The sequence below is a fragment of the Dasypus novemcinctus genome, chromosome 15, assembly GCF_030445035.2.
Source record: "Dasypus novemcinctus isolate mDasNov1 chromosome 15, mDasNov1.1.hap2, whole genome shotgun sequence".
Lineage (NCBI taxonomy): Eukaryota > Metazoa > Chordata > Mammalia > Cingulata > Dasypodidae > Dasypus > Dasypus novemcinctus.
The window spans coordinates 23,573,198-23,591,066 of record NC_080687.1 but is presented as its reverse complement, the minus strand read 5'-3'; the positions used below and the strand labels follow the sequence as shown (position 1 = coordinate 23,591,066).

Here is a 17,869-nt window from a genome sequence, read left to right as displayed (position 1 = left end):
GACATTATTCTAGGGTGACAAGGGTGCTCCAGGGAGAGCAGGCCTTTACGGTGGGATTGGACCAACAGGGGATTTTGGTGAGTATGGTTCTTACAGTAAAAATAAAACTTCCACAATTCAGGGCTTTCTGGGCACGTGTTGACACATGCTGAGATGCTGCTGGTATTTTGAAGCAAATTATTCTTATTAAACAGAAGACCTGTTTTCAACCATGTTTTTTGCATGTACTAGGTGATATTGGGGACACTATAGACTTACCAGGAAGCCCTGGCCTGAAGGGGGAACGGGGCATCGCCGGAACACCAGGTACATAACTTTGTTCTTCATTTTTTCCTCTTCAGCGGTAGCCCTGCTCCCTTGTCTCTCTCATCACTTATAAGCCTGGCTTGCCAAATGAACTAATATTTGATAAATTCTACAAATGATTGTATAGTGACTGATTTGATGTCTTCAAGTCCAAGGAGCAAGAAAAATTCTGGAATTATTAATTAAATTAAATCTAAAGTCAGGAAATCTCTGTCTTTCTCAAAGAGAAAATAGCCAGAATCAACATTTGAAGGAAGGGAGCAGCTGCAGCCCATAAAATGTACCTTATAAAAAAAAATAAACCAGAGCTTTGGCTACTGGGACACAGCCTAGGACAAAAAGCAAGTGATTTAATGACTGAAACTTCTTGTAAACAGTAAAGGGTCTGGACAAAAGAGGTGTGGGAGTCAAGCCCACCTCTTGAATAAGGCAGCAGAGGCAGCTACCCTGAGCCTGGTGAAGGAGCCTCGTGTGGCACATCCTATTACTCCTTTTTTCTGAACATCACTGAAGTTCAAATTCAACATTTCTTCCTTTGTGGTATCCCAAGCGGCCTGTGATACGTGGCTCCTTTCTGGGGATTTTATCCTGGGAAGGCCCTGCATAACCCCAAATCCTTCGAAGGATGGCCCTGGTGAGAAGGAAAGAGTTTTTCCCCGTGGTTGACCAGTAAGGAGCTGGATCTAGCTTTTTATCTAGAAATTAAAGGGAAAGGGGGTGTTCAGTCCAGCAGTGGACATAGAAATATCACTTAAGGTAGGCCCTCTCATTTACTAGACTTTCTGAGTAAATCTGTGGTTTTTATCTATGGTCTCCTGACTGATTTATTTCCTGATCTGCTGAACCATCTGCCTCTTGGCCAGTCAGTCTCCCATCCTAAGTAATTACTTTGACAGTTTGGTTTATAAAAACAAAAATGTGAGCTCATCTTTCCCAACCATGTCATTAACGATGACTTCATTTGTTCATCTGAAAACAGGTCGGAGATGTGAGGCTACCCATCCCCAAGAATTATTTTTATTGTTATACTTTGAAAGTTTATGTTCTATTAAACCATCAGTCTAGAAAGAGTGGTGACTCCCATCACATCCATCACCAGGATACTCTATCACCAGGTGCCATGGGGCAGAATGGTGGTGACCGTTATGTCAGCTGCCCTTGAGGACATTTCATTTTCACCAAGACATCGAGGTGTGCAGAAGTGAGGTCAGCCTCAGAACCTTGCCCTGTGTAGCAGATGCTGTGGACCAAGGAGCATTTTCCTAGATCAGAGAAATTCCCAGACGCAAGGCGGCATTGCATGGCTGGGGGTTCAGGCTCATTCTCAAGATACATTGGGTAAACAGTGGTTTGGAGCAGATTTTAAAGGACTAAAACAATCAATAGAAAACAAACACAACTTCTTAAGTGATTTTTCTTCAAGACCACGAAAACATTAAGAGTATTTTTCTAAGTGCAGCAACATCCTCACAGGAGGCACTGAACAATAGTGAGTATGTGGGATTCAGGTCAGGTCTGAAGCTGTCCATAACTTATACTATGTAACAAAAAAAAACCAAAACACTTGACACCAACGTTGGCCCGAATACGATGGCAGTGTTTCTCAAAGTCTGCCCAGTGGCCATCAGAGAATGCCCTGAGGCACTTCTTTAAAAAGCAGATCCTGGCCCTATTCCAAACCTACTAAATCACTTCTAGGGTAGAGACTCAAGCATCTGCATGTTTAACAAATTCCTCAAGAGCATTCAGCTTTCACATGGCACCTTGAAAAATCACTGATATGGGCTTTGCATTAATTAGCTGTGCTGCTTAACAAAGTACCCCAAAACACATTGGCTTAAAACATCCATAAGCATGCATTATCTCATACAGTTTCTGTAGATCAGGAAGTAGGGGGCAGGGTGGTTCTGACTCGAGATCTCTCATGAGATGACAGTCATGCCAGCCAGGGCTGCACCATCTGAAGGTTTTACCAGGGCTGAAGGATCTCTTTCCAAGGTGGCTCACTCACTTGGCTATTAGCAGGAGGCTTGAATTCCTTGCCACTTGGACCTCTCCATAGTGTCCTCATAACATGGCAGCTGGTTTCCTCCAGTGGGAGTGATCCAAGGAGGAGGACATAATGAAACCAATAAGTAATTTGGTGGCCCTCCCCTTGAAGTTTTATGCCATCCTTTTGGTACCATCTCATCGGTTACAAAGTTCAGCCCTATTCAGTGTTGGAAGGGACTATTCAAGGGCGTGAAGACAAGGTGAGGTGCATTGGGTACCATCCTGGAGGTGGCTATGACAGGCTCAGAGGGAGAAATCAGGTAAAATTTTAACTGAGGAAGGAGCATGTGAGATAGGGATTTCTTCCCATCCCCAAACAGAAGAGCATCAGGCTAGCACTGCAGTACCCTTAACTGGCTTTCCTACCACCCTAAAAGCACTAAGCCCCGGTTTGACACAGGCCTGTGGTTTGTTCCAAGTGTCAAATCTGTCATTACAGGTCTGAAGGGGTTCTTTGGGGAGAAAGGAATAGAAGGTGACCTCGGCTTCCCCGGAATATCGGGCCCAACAGGAGCCCAAGGCCCTCCCGGACTTAAAGGACAAACAGGTAAGCCAAGTGGCAAACTATGTGCAACTGAGACCCCCTGGTACACTGACTAAATCCCCAGGACCCTCAGAGCAAAGGTACAATTTTGCCTATTTCCTTGTCTGCTACAATCACACTCAACCATAGGAAATATATTTGGGATGTTGATCATATATTTAGCTCTGCCTTCATACCAGGACTATGGAGAGAAAACATTAAAATACAGTAGCCCAAATGACCACTGTGGGCTGTGGGGTAAAAACCTACAGCAACAGGGGGAAGCATGTGGAAACACTAAAAAGTATTTCTGTAGCAAACATCTACCTTTCATATAAAAACAGACTGAATTATTTTTAGAGGGTCCCTTTTCATGCACTGGAATATGCAGAAGTTCATTTGAGATTCCTAAATTCATGAAGGAAAGAAAAGAGGGAACTAGTTTCATGCTTTTCATTGTTGTTGCTATTGTTTTTTGTTTTGTTTTTATCCTGCATCTGTGAACTTTAAGAAGCGGAACTAAATCTCTCAGAGAGTTGTTTCAAGGGATCTCTCTAGACTTTCATTTGGATGATAAGATGAGAATGAAAAATGCAAGCTATTTTCTCCTTGGCAAGGCTGAGCTAATCCTACTGAACTTGAATGTGGGCTGTAAAGCCAATGGCGTTCTGGCCTCGAGGGAAAGATACTTAATTACTAGCCAGACTCAGAGCTGCAGTCCTCTAAAACGTCCTTCAGTGATTACCACAAACCACCTTCCCCTCCAGCCAGGACAGGGAGCCTGACGCACAGGCAAGTTCCCTTCAGGGTCTTCAGAAGATTTTCCCTCTTTTCTCAGACTTAATGATGTGTTTATCCCCCAGGCTTTCCAGGCTTGACAGGGCTTCCGGGACCACAGGGAGATCCTGGACGGGTTGGAGTGCCCGGGGAAAAAGGCGATTCTGGTTGGCCAGGGACTCCAGGTTCACAAGGTAAAACAGCTCTTTCCTGTACAGAGACACAAGGCGGGAACAATTACCCAAAGCCAGAGTTGGCGGGGCTATGAGGAGGGCATCCTGAGCCAGGCCAGCCTCTCTTAAAGCTGATTTCTAGAAGATAAAAGACACACTTCATCTGTGGTTTACTGTGGACACAAAAACTACACCGAGAAGAGGGTTTTCAGTTGTCCAAGCCAGTCAGAAGACAGGCAGATACCCTAATCTCAAAGAAGGTTGGACCTCCAGGAAAGATGAATGGAAACTTCCCAAAGAGACACTGGGGTGCGCTTGCCCGTGAAGTAGTGCAGGAGGCGAGATCAGAGGGGCAGATGGTTCAGCCTGCATTCCAATGTAAAGCCAAGTCCGGCCAAGCCACTTGGCGTGATTTAGCAGTTTCACATTACCCGTCCTTGGCACGGGCCAAGCATACATGAGGCAGGCCCTCCGCTCCTCTCTTGGCACAGAATTAAAGATGAGCCGCTCCGCCTCCCTGCTCCCAGCCCCAACATGTGTTCATTCTGCCACGCTCACTACCCACATCATAGAATTGTAGCCCATTTCCGGTGAGCTACTTTAGAAGTATTTATCCTCGGAAACTCAGAGGGATGGGAGACAATTCCAGGTTATTTCTGTTGTTTCAAGCACAGTTTTTACAAGTCAAATATATGTCAGCAACTCAAACGTCAAGAGGGCTGGGACAGAGCTCTTCCAGGTCCCTTGGGACTCTGATGGGTCTATAAAAGTTATTCTATGAAAAAGCATTAATGTTAAATGGTTTTTTTGAGTAACATAAACATTATTTGTTTACATGCCAGAGTAAATGGCTTAACTGTGACATATTTGCAAGGGGTCTGAATAAACTGTATGGATGGATGCCCAATATTGTAGCAGACAAAAATAATTCTGAATTATTTTAAGGGTTTCTACCAATCAGAAGCCTCTTTGCTCCCCTATGCATGAAATAATGATGAGTGGACTTCCCACAGGTCCCCCGGGCTCCCGAGGAATCACTGGATTATACGGCCTGCCAGGAACCAAAGGCTTCCCAGGAACTCCAGGTACTCCTCAGCCACCCTAGCCCTGCAGTTGCACCCAGCAGCGGAGGTACTCTGTATTGCGTTTGCCGTTTTCGACTGTAGGGAGGGAGACAGATCAGAAAGCAGGATGGGTTTCATGAAGTACTATTTTATCATCCCGGAGCAGCTGGATAAAAGTGACCATGTGGCCATGGTCTCCTGTGGTTCTGCAGACTTCTGGAGATGTGGTGTTTTCTTTTTTAAGATTTATTTATTTCCCTCCCCTTCCCCCCCCCCCCCCCCACCATTGTCTGCTCTCGTGTCCATTCACTGTGTGTTCTTCTGTGTCCACTTGCATTTTTGTCAGTGGCACTGGGAATGTGTGTCTCTTTTTGTTGTGTCATCTTGCTGCGTCAGCTCTCTGTGTGTGCGAAGCCACTCCTGGCCGGGCTGCGCTTTTTTCGCGTGGGGCGGATCTCCTTCTGGGGTGCACTCCTTGTGTGTGGGGCTCCCATACGCAGGGGACACCCTGCATGGCATGGCACTCCTTGCGCGTGGCAGCACTGCGCATGGGCCAGCTCACCACATGAGTCAGGAGGCCCTGGGTTTGAACCCTGGACCTCCTATATGGTAGCAGGCACTCTATCAGTTGAGCCACATCCACTTCCCAAGGAGATGTGATTTTTAAGCATCCATTCCTTTAAGGCAAAAATTGTCTTGAATGGATCTTATCAGGCTTACTGAAGGAAAAGTACATGTATTGCTCTTTCAGCGGCATCTTAGGGATGTTTGGGATGCAATTGTGTCCCTCAACTGTTCAGTCATTTCAGCCAAAATCTTTAATTTCATTGCCATTAGGTAGACAACTGGCTCCCAGGGCTCTTATTTTTGAATAGTGGTAATGACATACCAGAGCTTTTTGTTCCATGGGAGAAAAAGAACTGACACCTCCAATAGCATTTATTGCTGCTTTCGTAAACTATTCTAATGTAATTTTTGAGGGGGATACAAAGCCCCATTGTTTCCCAAAGCCAATGACAGAATAAGATTTCCATCATTGGTTTCTTCTGGAATATCACAATACCTTCCAGTTGTTGATTTAGTCCTAAGAAAAGAAACACCAGTTTTCTGCAGAAAGCTTCCCTTTACCCTTCCCTCCCCAAGAAGTTGTGATGGCACGGTATGGAAAAACTCAGTAGCTCCTTTGAAACATCTTTATTTTAAATTTCATCTTTTTAATCTTAAAATTGAATGTCCTGCTTATTCATTTAATTCTTTAATTCATTAGTTGAAATAAGATTTGTAGCACATAGAACAATGAGGGAATCATTTTCTTGTTGATATGCCTTTTTAAAGAAATAAAACATTGCTTTGTTTTTTCAAATTGTTATTCATGTTCCATGGAGAAAAATTAGAGAATACATTTATACAAAAGAAAAATCACCCATAATCCTATAGCTGCCATTAGATGTTCACTTTATAGATATTTTATGTAACCAAGTACTCATATCTCTACAGGTACATTTATATGTGTGCCTATCACATATAAATTCACACACACATGTTCCAATTAAATTTTAATTCCAGTTTCAATGGGCAACTGAAGGGAGATTTTCAAGTCCTCTTGCTGTTGCCACTAGTTGCTTTGAGCACCAGATATGAGAACTGGAAGATTTTAAACAGTGTTTCTCTTTTAAAACCTAACTATGGCACCATGGCAAAAACACCAAATAGGAGCCAAGAAGCCAGGGACCCATGGCAGCTCCACTATCAACTGCTTCTGTGAATTTTGACCTTCTGAAAGGCCTCAGTTTTCTCACCCATAAAATGAAGGGGTTCAACTGTCGTCCCTATGATCCCTTCCCAACCTCGATTCTGTGACACTGAGGCCACTATAGCAAGCTGAAATCACCAGTGCTGCCTTCTGCTTTTATACTTTTGAGTCACACTAAAGAGCGTTACTGGTTGTGACGTAGGAAAATCAACAGTGCACAGTTGGAAAATGTTGATGTCGCTCCTGTTCTGACTCTACCACAGGTGCAGACATCACTGGAGACCCAGGTTTCCCAGGTTCTACAGGAGACAGGGGAGAACCAGGAGAGCCCAACACCTTTCCAGGCCCTGCAGGACTCCCAGGGCAAAAAGGGGAGCAAGGAACTCCAGGTGAGGCCAGACATTCTCAAAGCAAATAGTACTATTTATATAACCAGAACCCAATCAAAGGTTGTATTGCCAGAGTGTCTGCATGAATCTGAGATATAAGAAGCTGGAAAGAAGTGTGGCACAGTACTGGTTTCTTGGGAGAGAAGTTCTTGTTGCAGAACCTCTTGGCCACTCTCCCATCAATTAGACTCTATTAGAAAATGTATTTTATCCCATCAAGGTTAGTTGTTGACCACCCATCTCTTGCTAAGCTTAAACTGTTAAGTTCCCTGGCAGGAGGGATCATGTCTTGTCTTCTTTGTGTATCCCCAAGGCTTGCCCTTTATAAGGACTCTGTCAACCAAATGAATAAATAAATGCATTACTACCTCTGAGCTAAGCCAAGCTTGACTGATCCTGGAACTTGGGTAGGAACTAACCTCCCAGCCTGTCCCATTTACCAGCCAGGGGCTTGAGCCAAAATCAAGATAATTGTTTCCTAGATAAAAATAGAAACCAATATCTAGGAGCCAGAGTTTATTCAAAGTACTGAGTTGCATGAGTGGGAGCTTACTAACCCCAGTGTTTGTTTTCTGACACTCTGCAGCTCCCTCCCTCTCCACGCCCCCACTCATCCCAGCATTTGGCCCATTCGTGGCAGCCTTGAGCCGGGGGCATTTCTGTGGCCCAGGTGTTGGTGCTAGGCAGCACACCAGGACTGAGTGGCCCAGGCACACACTGGGCTCCAGAGTGATGACAGACACTCTCGGGCTTCCAGTTCATTGTTCCCACCAATGCTAGAAAAAGAGCACACATAGGAGGAGAACTCAGTACTTTTTGGGGGGTAAAGGGGATATCTGAAGGCACACAGACCACATCCAGAATCTCCAGGTTCTGCTACCTCCCTTTCCACTTTGAAATAGCTGTTGAACTCCAGAATTCAATGATATCCAAGCCCTCTGGTATGGATCTAAAGGTAGGAGAAAGGCTAGGAATTGCCCATTGGAGATTTGTTGTGTCCTGGGAGAATGCATGGTCTCAGCCTAAGATCAGGGGATGGGAATTTAGGAGCAGTCTCCTAGCCCAAGCCTCCCCAGAACATAGCAGCAGAGTTGGCCATGCCCATGACTTTGAAGTCAAATTGCCTGTGTTTGAGTTCTTGTTCTGCCTCTCAGTTGGCACTATGACCTTGGCCAAGTTATTAAATCTCTCTCTACTTTGTAAGGTAAGAATAAAAATGTACTGGCTAGTTACTGGGAAGATTAAATGAAATAATATATGTAAAGTTATGGCATATAGCTTAAAAAAACTCAACACATAGCTTTTTTTTCCCAAAAGTATCCTGATATCAGTTCACTGCTTTGCTGTTTGAAAAGGGTCTGGCTGCTCAGCAGTGGGACAGATGTGGCAACTAGAGCCAGCCCCACGGAGATGAGAATCAAGTGAGATGTCAGTGACATAGTACAGGCACCGTCCAAGGCCCATAGGAGATGCTCACAAATGTGAACTATTATTATTTGTATTACAATGATTTTTTAACATTTGATTCATACCACATGCTGTTCAGGCCCTGAAATTGACAAGGAATAGATTACAATTTTCACAAGGTTTATACCTTCTTAAAATGCCTGGGATGTGGTAAATGCTCAATAAATATTTGTTTACATGGATACTGTGAAATGTGGGATAACTTTTTTTCATCCACCTGAAAAATGCACGTGTACTCCAGATAATCCCTAGCTTACCTTTAATGCACCTACTCTACATTCAATCTGTGTAATGTCAGTTTATCACAGCTCTTCTTGAAATTATTGTGTAGTTCTCTGCAGTCCATTAAAGAGACCTGGAACATGTGGCCTACTTCAGAATAATTCTAAAAGGCATAGTGCCTCTCTTTTAAGCCATTGCTCCCTTACCGCTCACTCCTCCATGCAAATCACAATAACCCAAAGCCAGAGCTGGGAGCTGGTGACTGAAGAGCAGTTTCTGGAGGCCAGGACAGAGGAGACACTTCATCCAGCCCAATGGTCTCAGGATGGTAACGAGGGAATGATGATTATCTGTAACGACATTCACAGATGGTCAGTCAGGACTCTTCTCTGAGAATATGGAAATCATTCCAGTCTAGTGTCTTCCCTTGGATGAACTTCATCAGGCATTTTAAGCTAGAATTTGCAACCTCAACTACTTCTGCAGCTGACATTCAGGAATCAGTTCATGCTAGGGTGATAGTTATGCAAAATGGCTTTTCTCCATTAGTCAGGATCTTTTTATTTCAATAGTTGTGGCGATCCATGGGGGTTAACATAGTTGTTTTGATCCTGATTCCAACAAAGTGACTAAATGCTCTCATTAACATAGTCCTAATCATTGTAGTTTAATGAATTATGTTTTGAATTTGGCCAATCTACGTATTTAACTGGATCATCTAACATAGAAGTTTTTGCCTTTATTCACTGATGCTCACCAACTGCTTAGGTTAGTTTGTGACAATAGTTAGCAGAAGCTCGATTGGTGTCATTTTATATCAGATTACAGATGGCCACTCGTTAATACCCTCAGGTCTAATAAATTCACTTGTTTATTGGCTGTAATTAGCACAACTAAAGGGACACTTTTAGAAATGTTTCTCCCAGAATCTTCATTCCAGTCAAAAGGATGCACAAACAACCATTTCCCCTGCAATGGATATCAGAATCTTCCATTAAGAAAATGTGTAAATGTTGTGGATGGGTGTATATTAGTCATGAAACCACAGGAAGGAAAATACAAGAAACCATTGTTGTACCCTTTCTCACTGTCAAATAGTTGCAGTGTATAGCCCCAGCTCACTCTTTCCTCTAGCCTTGAGATGATGCTGTCTCTGGATACTTTGACCTTTTGGGGCAGCATTTTAGTGTTAATTCCTTAATCCCAGACCTTAAAACAACAACAAAATGATTTTATAGTCATTAGGAGGGCAACTAAAGGTCTCCCCGGCTCATGACTGTTTCTGCTCACCATTGTATCTGTAGCACCAGCACCTGCCTGGCACATAGTAGTCACTCAGTAATATCTTGTTGACTGATGGCAGGAGGAGCAAAATTTTCACATATTTCCTTATTTGGGTGATTTCCCTCAAGGGTCAGTCCTCTTTTAATGCCAAAGTTCTCCAACTTTTGAGTCAACCATCTATCTAGCTGGAATCCAAGATGATTTAAAAATATTAATGCAATGCATAAACCTCATTTTGCCAGTACTGTAGCCTTCCGTCCCATCACATGTGTTGACAGAGCTGTCAACAAGAAGCAATACCAGTGAGTCTGAGTTTCACTTTCTTTGCCAAGCTTGACCCTCTAGCTAAGGCATGGGCAAGCAATCATCTGAACCAAAGAGAATGCACAAGAGGCGAAGAGCCCACATCGAGATGGATCCTTGGAACCTGCTGAGTCCAGTGTCCTCCTGGCAGGTGGAATGGGGAGTGGGAGTGGGGGGCTCATCACTCCTGGCAATGGGTGAGGTGGCCCCTGCCTCCTCCTACTCCCTAAGAGCTATAACCCTGAGATGTTCCTTGGTCCCAGAACATCTTTGGTCCCTGTGTCACCCTTTGTGGCATAAAAGGAAAACAAAAATTTAAAAAGTTGGATGCTGATAATAAAAGTAACTTTTTTTTGTTTTCATTCAAAGGGGAACGAGGCCCTGTTGGGAGTCCAGGACTGCAGGGATTTCCAGGAGTCACTCCCCCTTCCAATATCTCTGGGTTACCTGGTGAAAAGGGGTCACCAGGGATATTTGGCCTAAAAGGTAAACAGGATTTATGCATTTGTGGGTTGAAATATCTGGTGGCAGGAGCTGCTAACCCATTTACTTTAGGAACAGAATATGCTGTCATTTCCACACTGTGTCTAGTCTTCTATCAAAAGAGCAGCAACCAGTATCAATCGTCCTAACCACACTTACTTCCATCACAAGCACGACACTCAGTCACTTCTACCGTCACAGTCTCTAGGAAATGGAAATTTACAATATGCAGGTCATCTTCCTCATTATATGGTGCTCAGATAAGACATTTATTTTGTATTTGCATATGTGTATTTGCTAACCATATATGAGCTGGGTTTTGAAAAGCTATGGTATAAAGATGACTACCCCCGCCCAGTGTTGAAAACTTGCCAAAGATAATCCGCTAAACGGATGACCTTGGCATCTGGTTGCCCGGGTGCCTACCGCAGAGAGGACTCGGCAGCCAGTTCCCTCATCAGCAGAACTGGCACCTTCCTCAAGGCCATTTGAACTCCCGTTCCTTGTGATGAACCTCTACAGGTTACCAAGGCCCACAAGGGCCACCTGGACCAGCTGCTCTTCCTGGGAACCAAGGAGATGAGGGAAATCCAGGAGCTTCTGGAAACCCAGGGACCAAAGGATGGGTAGGAGATCCTGGACCCCAAGGCAGACCCGGAGTGTTTGGGATTCCTGGAGAAAAAGGTAACAGTGCCCAAGCTGAAGGACGGGGAGTCAAACAGCATTGGGCAGAAAGGAATGGAGTAACCATCTCTAGCAATGCGTGTCCTTAATGACCTGTTTGTACTGAAGGACCCAGAGGCGAACAAGGATTCATGGGAAACATCGGTGCGACAGGGAGTGTGGGAGACAGAGGCCCCAAGGGACCCAAAGGAGACAGAGGCCGCCCTGGTAAGTCCACACACTTGCAAAAGGCATCATCTTAGGACACCTGTCGCCATGAGTGGGCTTCCCAGGATCTCGTCCTAGCTCTTCTGGCTTGGGGACATCTCTAAAGCTCAGAGAGTCATAATCCTTTTTACCATCTAAATAGCAAAGAGAAAACCAAGACCAGGCCTGCTGTAGCACTCACAGGGATTTGGCAAATGGAAAACCAGTTTTCTAAATAGCAGGCACTGACTTGCCCATCAGATGAGTTCATATCAGCCTCATCTTTAGAAAGTAAGGTTTTTCTGGGAAGCACCAAGATTTGTTTCAATGGATAAAAGACAGAATAGAGTTCAGAGCAGGATAGCAAAGTGTTTCTCATGTGTTCGTTGTTCTCCTTTCCAGGTGCTCCTGGTTCTCTAGGCTCCCCAGGAATTCCAGGAATCCCCCAGAGGATTGTGCCTGAACTGGGAACCGTGGGCCCCCATGGAAGGAAAGGCCGTCCTGGGGCTCCTGGAGAGATGGGACCCCAAGGCCCTCCAGGAGAGCCAGGTAGGAGTGCCGAGCTTGACTGTCCTGGAGGCCCGTCCTGCAGGGTCTCTAGGAAAAGGTTTCTTTTCCTGTTTGTTTTGCTTTCATTTGTTTTCTTGCTTAAAAGCATTTGCTAAGCACTGGTTTTGCTGAGCGCTGTCAACTCTGTTCCGGCTGCACTCATTCTCATTTTGGTGGCTGTGCAGGTTTTCGTGGGGAACCAGGAAAGGCAGGGCCCCAGGGAAGAGGGGGCGTGTCCGCTGTTCCAGGATTCCGGGGAGACCAAGGACCCGTGGGCCACCAGGGGCCCATTGGCCAAGAAGGTAAGTGATGAATGACAAAAGGAGGGAAAGGGCACAGAGCTCCTTCCATGTTCCACTGTGGGCCAGACAGGCTGCCGTACTTAGGGAGCGATCAAGTTAGTGCTGAGGAAAGAGAGGGAAGTTGCCACCCTCTTCTGCTCTTCAGTCCTAGCCTGTCTAGCAAGGCCGTGAAGCCACCATTCCTGGACATGTTCCAGAATAGTCTGTGCCTATCAGAACACCTCACACAAAAAGCGCCCCCAGGCATGCTAGTTTTCCTCCACTCTAAATTTGCAGGTATTTCAGAGTTGGAAGCCGTAATTGATACACTTGCAGTCAAAATCTGAAAGAACTTGAAGGCCTGAGACAATAAGCTAAAAGAAGCAAATTAAATTAACAGGAGTCATCGTACAGTACTGCATTATTTCCTACTCAAAATTATTTGTACATATGCAGAATGAGACAGGCCAGAAATAACAAATCTTCCCCCCAAAATGTGGAGATTTATTTTAATTGCCTTAAGCTCACTTTGGACTAATCATCTGAGCAGCTGTGATAAAAGTTAAATGCAGATTGCATTAGTGTCCAGATCAAACAAAATCACAATCTACCATCTTCCCCATGGCCAGAAGATAATGGGTAATGTGGGAGAATCACATCAAAAGGCAAACATTGACAAACAGGAGCCATCCAAAGGCAAGAGACCAAAGTGGTGAAGGGCAGAGAGCTAATGTCAGATGAGAGAGCAATGAAATACTGCAAGACATGTCCCTTGGAAAGGGGAGGGGCCAGTAGGAAAAGACAATCAATCAGGATGACTGATTTCAAATATTTGAAGGGCTGCCACATTGGAGACAAATTCGACATCCTGTTGTACTCCACGTGCAGAATTGGGTCCACTGGGTAGAAGTTGTAGGAAGGCAGATTTCAGCTCAGCATGAGAAAGCACATTCTAACCCGTGGAGGGGTCCAAAGTGTGGAATGAGCTTGAATTGAAATGAGCCACCTACCCGTGGAAGTGTCCAGCAAATGGAGGCCTACTGGTGAGGGTGGAAGAGATTTGGATGGGAGGCTGGGCTGTGATGCTTCTTAGGCTCCTTTCAGCTCTGAGATGTTCTAGTTCTCTCAGCGCTGGGCCCACCCTGGAGGGAACATTCAATTAGTATGGGAGACTGAGTCCTTTATTTGAAGAATAGATCCAGCTAACTTGTTTAGTGCCATCATTACCGTTATTTAGTGTTGACTGATTACTAATTTAGGTCAAAGCCTTCCCTTGAGGCTCTTGGTCTGACAAGGCCCGTACTTGGGGGAAAGAGAAGAACAGCACATTCTAAATGTACCTGGGCAACGTCCTGAGCCATTCTGCTGGCCCGAGGTTTTCACAGGGCAGCTAAAGATGGGGGCTGCTTTCTCTCGGGCCCTAGGTGAGCCGGGACGTCCAGGGAGCCCAGGCCTGCCTGGCATGCCCGGCCGCAGTGAAAGCATCGGCTACCTCCTGGTCAAGCACAGCCAGACAGACCAGGAGCCCATGTGCCCTGTGGGCATGAACAAGCTATGGAGTGGCTACAGCCTGCTGTACTTCGAAGGCCAGGAGAAGGCCCACAACCAGGACCTGGGTAGGTACTGCCCCTAGAGTGCCCCACAGCACCTGCTCAGTGCCTTGGCCCTGGAGGGGGTCATGATCAAAAGGCCGTGGTGAGATTCATGAACTCTTTTTAGACAGATGAGTTGCTGCTGATTGAAGGTGCTGGGTAAATCCACATTCTTGGGGATTTCGGAGAAGATTAAAATAGCCTTTGATGCTGAGGTCTTACAGACAGCTTAAATCACAGAACAGCAATGCAGGGCTTGCCTTCTCACTTGGTATCACCGAGGCAAGCTGAGGTGGGGCTCAAGACCTCCCAGCTCCCTCTTGGGCTGGAGGCTGCCAGTTGCTCTGCTCGCCTCATTTTGCCCCATGTTGGGTAAATGCTGCAAGTGGGCTGGAGGCCACGAGGGGCTGGGATCAACATGAGTCCTTCCTGTCTAGAACCCCACCTCCCAGGAAAGTGCACAGATGGGTATTTATGGATGTAGTTATCGAAGTAAGCCTCATTGCCAGAAGTAATGAAAGTGACCTAAAAGGATGCAGCAGGTGTGTCGAGCATAAATTATAAAAGCGAGGGGGGGAAACGGACTTTGGCCCAGTGGTTAGGGCATCCGTCTACCATATGGGAGGTCCGCGGTTCAAACCCCGGGCCTCCTTGACCCGTGTGGAGCTGGCCATGAGCAGTGCTGATGCACGCAAGGAGTGCCGTGCCACGCAAGGGTGTCCCCCGCATGGGGGAGCCCCACGCGCAAGGAGTGCGCCCGTGAGGAAAGCCGCCCAGCGTGAAAAGAAAGAGAAGCCTGCCCAGGAATGGCGCCGCCCACACTTCCCGTGCCGCTGACGACAACAGAAGCGGACAAAGAAACAAGACGCAGCAAATAGACACCAAGAACAGACAACCAGGGGAGGGGGGGAAATTAAATAAATAAATAAATCTTTAAAAAAAAAAAAAGCGAGGGGGAACTCTCTGATCTATGGTGGTAGACGTCAGGGCAGCAGCTACCACTGAGGGCAGTTAGGAGAGTCATGGGAAAGGCACAGGGGAGCTTTTGGAGCTGCTAGGAATGTCCTCTTCCTTGATCTCTGTGTGGGTTACACTGTGTTCAGTCTACGAACATCTGCTAAGCTGAGTCCTTATGATTGTGCACATTCTCATATCTATGTTCTACTTCCATAATAAAGTGCGTGTGTGTTTTTTTAAGTGGGACAAAACGCAAACAAGGATAAGGACATAAAATGGAGCTGGGAATGAGTCTTTGAAGGCATGTCAGGGGACTTCACATATTTCCTAAAGATGGACCACCCATGTGGCTCTAAGCTTTTACACAATCAGTGCAAAAAGGAAAAGCTGCTCAGCTACATAATTCACTCTGGCAGAAAGATAAAAGTCAGTCTTTTGTACTAGAGAGAATAGAGCCCCTTGGGGCCTGTGAGTGGCCAGAATTTCTTCTGGGAGGGCACTATGGGATGCAGTAAGGCCTCCCTAACGTACCCTCACCCAGGGTGCTACCGTAAAGACACAGCTCCCTGCTCCCTGCCATGATCCAGAGGGAGATGTGAGAAACTTCGTGCTGGAGCAGGCTCGCAGCCACACTCACATACCTTTCTTCCGGCAGGCCTGGCAGGCTCCTGCCTGGCGCGGTTCAGCACAATGCCCTTCCTGTACTGCAACCCCGGTGATGTCTGCTATTATGCCAGCCGGAATGACAAATCCTACTGGCTCTCCACCACCGCCCCGCTGCCCATGATGCCTGTGGTCGAAGAAGACATCAAGCCCTACATCAGCCGCTGCTCTGTCTGCGAGGCCCCGGCCATCGCTATAGCAGTCCACAGCCAAGATGTCTCCATTCCCCACTGCCCAGCTGGGTGGCGAAGTTTGTGGATCGGATATTCCTTCCTCATGGTATGTGGTACTTTCCTGCTTTCTCTCAAATATGGAACCAGACTGAAATCTAGTTCCTCTCCCCAACCACAGCCTGCCTTAGTAAAAGTAGAAACAGCTGTCTTTGTAAGAATAAATCAGTCAGGGCAGCCATAGATACAGATGGTTCTTCAGGTTGTGCCCTGCACAAGGTCACTTCGACAAGGGGGAGGAGTTAGAGCCAAAATATATAAAGGCTCAGTGTGCTAAGTCACAGGGCTGCCACCCTCCAGAAGGGGCCCATTAATTTGCTGGCAAGCCTTTTTATGAGCTGTAACTGGGTAGAGTTGATCTGTTGTCCATCTTACCAAGCACAACACCAAAGATAAGCTGTTCTTGGTTTACCAGAGGACTAAATATAGGGGAGATTTTTATCTAAAATATTATCCAGATAAGAATTTTATATAGAGTCTATTTGGAACTAGAATACTCTCAAGATAGATCTATTAACTGGCTGATTTAAAACTGATATATACTGTTGAGGAAAGCCCTGGAATATCAGTTTCTTTGGGTATAAAAGAGAGAACCCTCAGTTTTGGACAGGTTAGGTTTAGCCTAACATCAAAGGAAGGGCCTGAACCACTGTGTCACCCCTAGCAGTGCTATTACATTATATACCATTGTGGGGAGAAAGGAGAGGCCAGTTTAAGGACAATTGGTCTTCCATTCCTTTTATATTTATTATAACTGTCAGAACTCACATCATATTGATTGGATACCCAATGTGCTAAATATTTCATATATCACACAAATAATATATGAATTACCTAATATTGATAATCTTATCAAAACAGTAGGAAAAAAATCTAGATTATGGGAATGGATAGAACTATAGTAAAGGAAAAAATAAATGAATATTGATATTTTCATATTTTTAAAAAGTGAGCTCCAATGATGAAGAAACAGGATTCTAAATTCTGTGCAAAGGTAGGCACACTTTCTACTTTCCAAAAAGCTGATCATTTGAAGGGGACTTTTGAGGGATTCTAAAGAGCAACCTTCTTTCAGTTTCACAACTTCATAATGTCTAAAGGTAATGGAGGCAGTAAACTTAGGTTTCTTTTATTTTACTTTTTTAACTCCCATTGTTAAATTCAAAAATAAATGAGCCTTCTCCTATATGAAATCTGATTGTACAATATCCAAAAAAAAGTTCAGAGAGGGTCCATCTTTTGTTAGCAATTACACTTTAAATTAATGTAATTAAGACAGCCTAATAGGATTTGCTCATATTATCTGCTGCTTAAATGCCTAGTAACCCAGCAAGGCTGGAATCTGACACATTCCACAAAAAGCATGGGTAATAAGATGATGACAAGAGTCCCAAAGCCTAAATAATATAACAAGGGTTCAGGGCAGATGGCTTTGATAGACCTTAACTTCTAAGAATTACAGATAAATTCCCTAGTGGTATAAATGAGGTTTTAATGGATTAACCTCTAACTATGCCTCTGTCTGCCTGTCTAGGAGACAAAGACCTAAATCCCAAGACACAACTGTGTGTCTTATCTGTGCATTAAAAGTCCTTTGATCCATTCTATAAGGTTAGGGTCACATTTGAGAGGTTAGGGACTGCTGGCAACATAGACAAGAGTTGACTTTGGAAAGGAGAAGACACAGTTCAGCCTCAGAGAAACTTCTGCCCACTCTTCCAAACAGAATTAGGAAGCTGGGGGAAGGGGGGTCAGTGCTGAGGCCCAACTAATCGCCTTGCTCACCCTTCCTTTGTCCACTAGAACAAGTGCTCTCATGGGATGTGTTCTCGGCATTCCCCATGCGAGCCATGCTGGGACAGAGGACAGGGGCAGAGCCCCGGACAGACAGGTGGCCTTCAGGCAGGCAGCAGGAGTTGTCTCAGCAGAAG

At 45.3% G+C, this 17,869-nt stretch overlaps 1 protein-coding gene across 2 annotated transcripts in view; it reads left to right on the top strand.

Annotated features, from left to right (window-relative positions):
• COL4A2 (collagen type IV alpha 2 chain) overlaps positions 1–17,869 on the top strand; it is a 218,523-nt gene that overhangs the window by 197,086 nt on the left and 3,568 nt on the right. For both annotated transcript variants that reach the window (XM_058276427.1, XM_004447021.5), the window contains exons 35-47: positions 14–77; positions 232–306; positions 2,798–2,905; positions 3,745–3,852; positions 4,845–4,916; positions 6,912–7,037; positions 10,683–10,799; positions 11,319–11,480; positions 11,589–11,687; positions 12,069–12,215; positions 12,401–12,517; positions 13,921–14,112; positions 15,701–15,987. In XM_058276427.1, the coding sequence (XP_058132410.1) occupies positions 14–77; positions 232–306; positions 2,798–2,905; positions 3,745–3,852; positions 4,845–4,916; positions 6,912–7,037; positions 10,683–10,799; positions 11,319–11,480; positions 11,589–11,687; positions 12,069–12,215; positions 12,401–12,517; positions 13,921–14,112; positions 15,701–15,987 (1,674 nt within the window). The remainder of the gene's footprint in view (positions 1–13; positions 78–231; positions 307–2,797; positions 2,906–3,744; positions 3,853–4,844; positions 4,917–6,911; positions 7,038–10,682; positions 10,800–11,318; positions 11,481–11,588; positions 11,688–12,068; positions 12,216–12,400; positions 12,518–13,920; positions 14,113–15,700; positions 15,988–17,869) is intronic.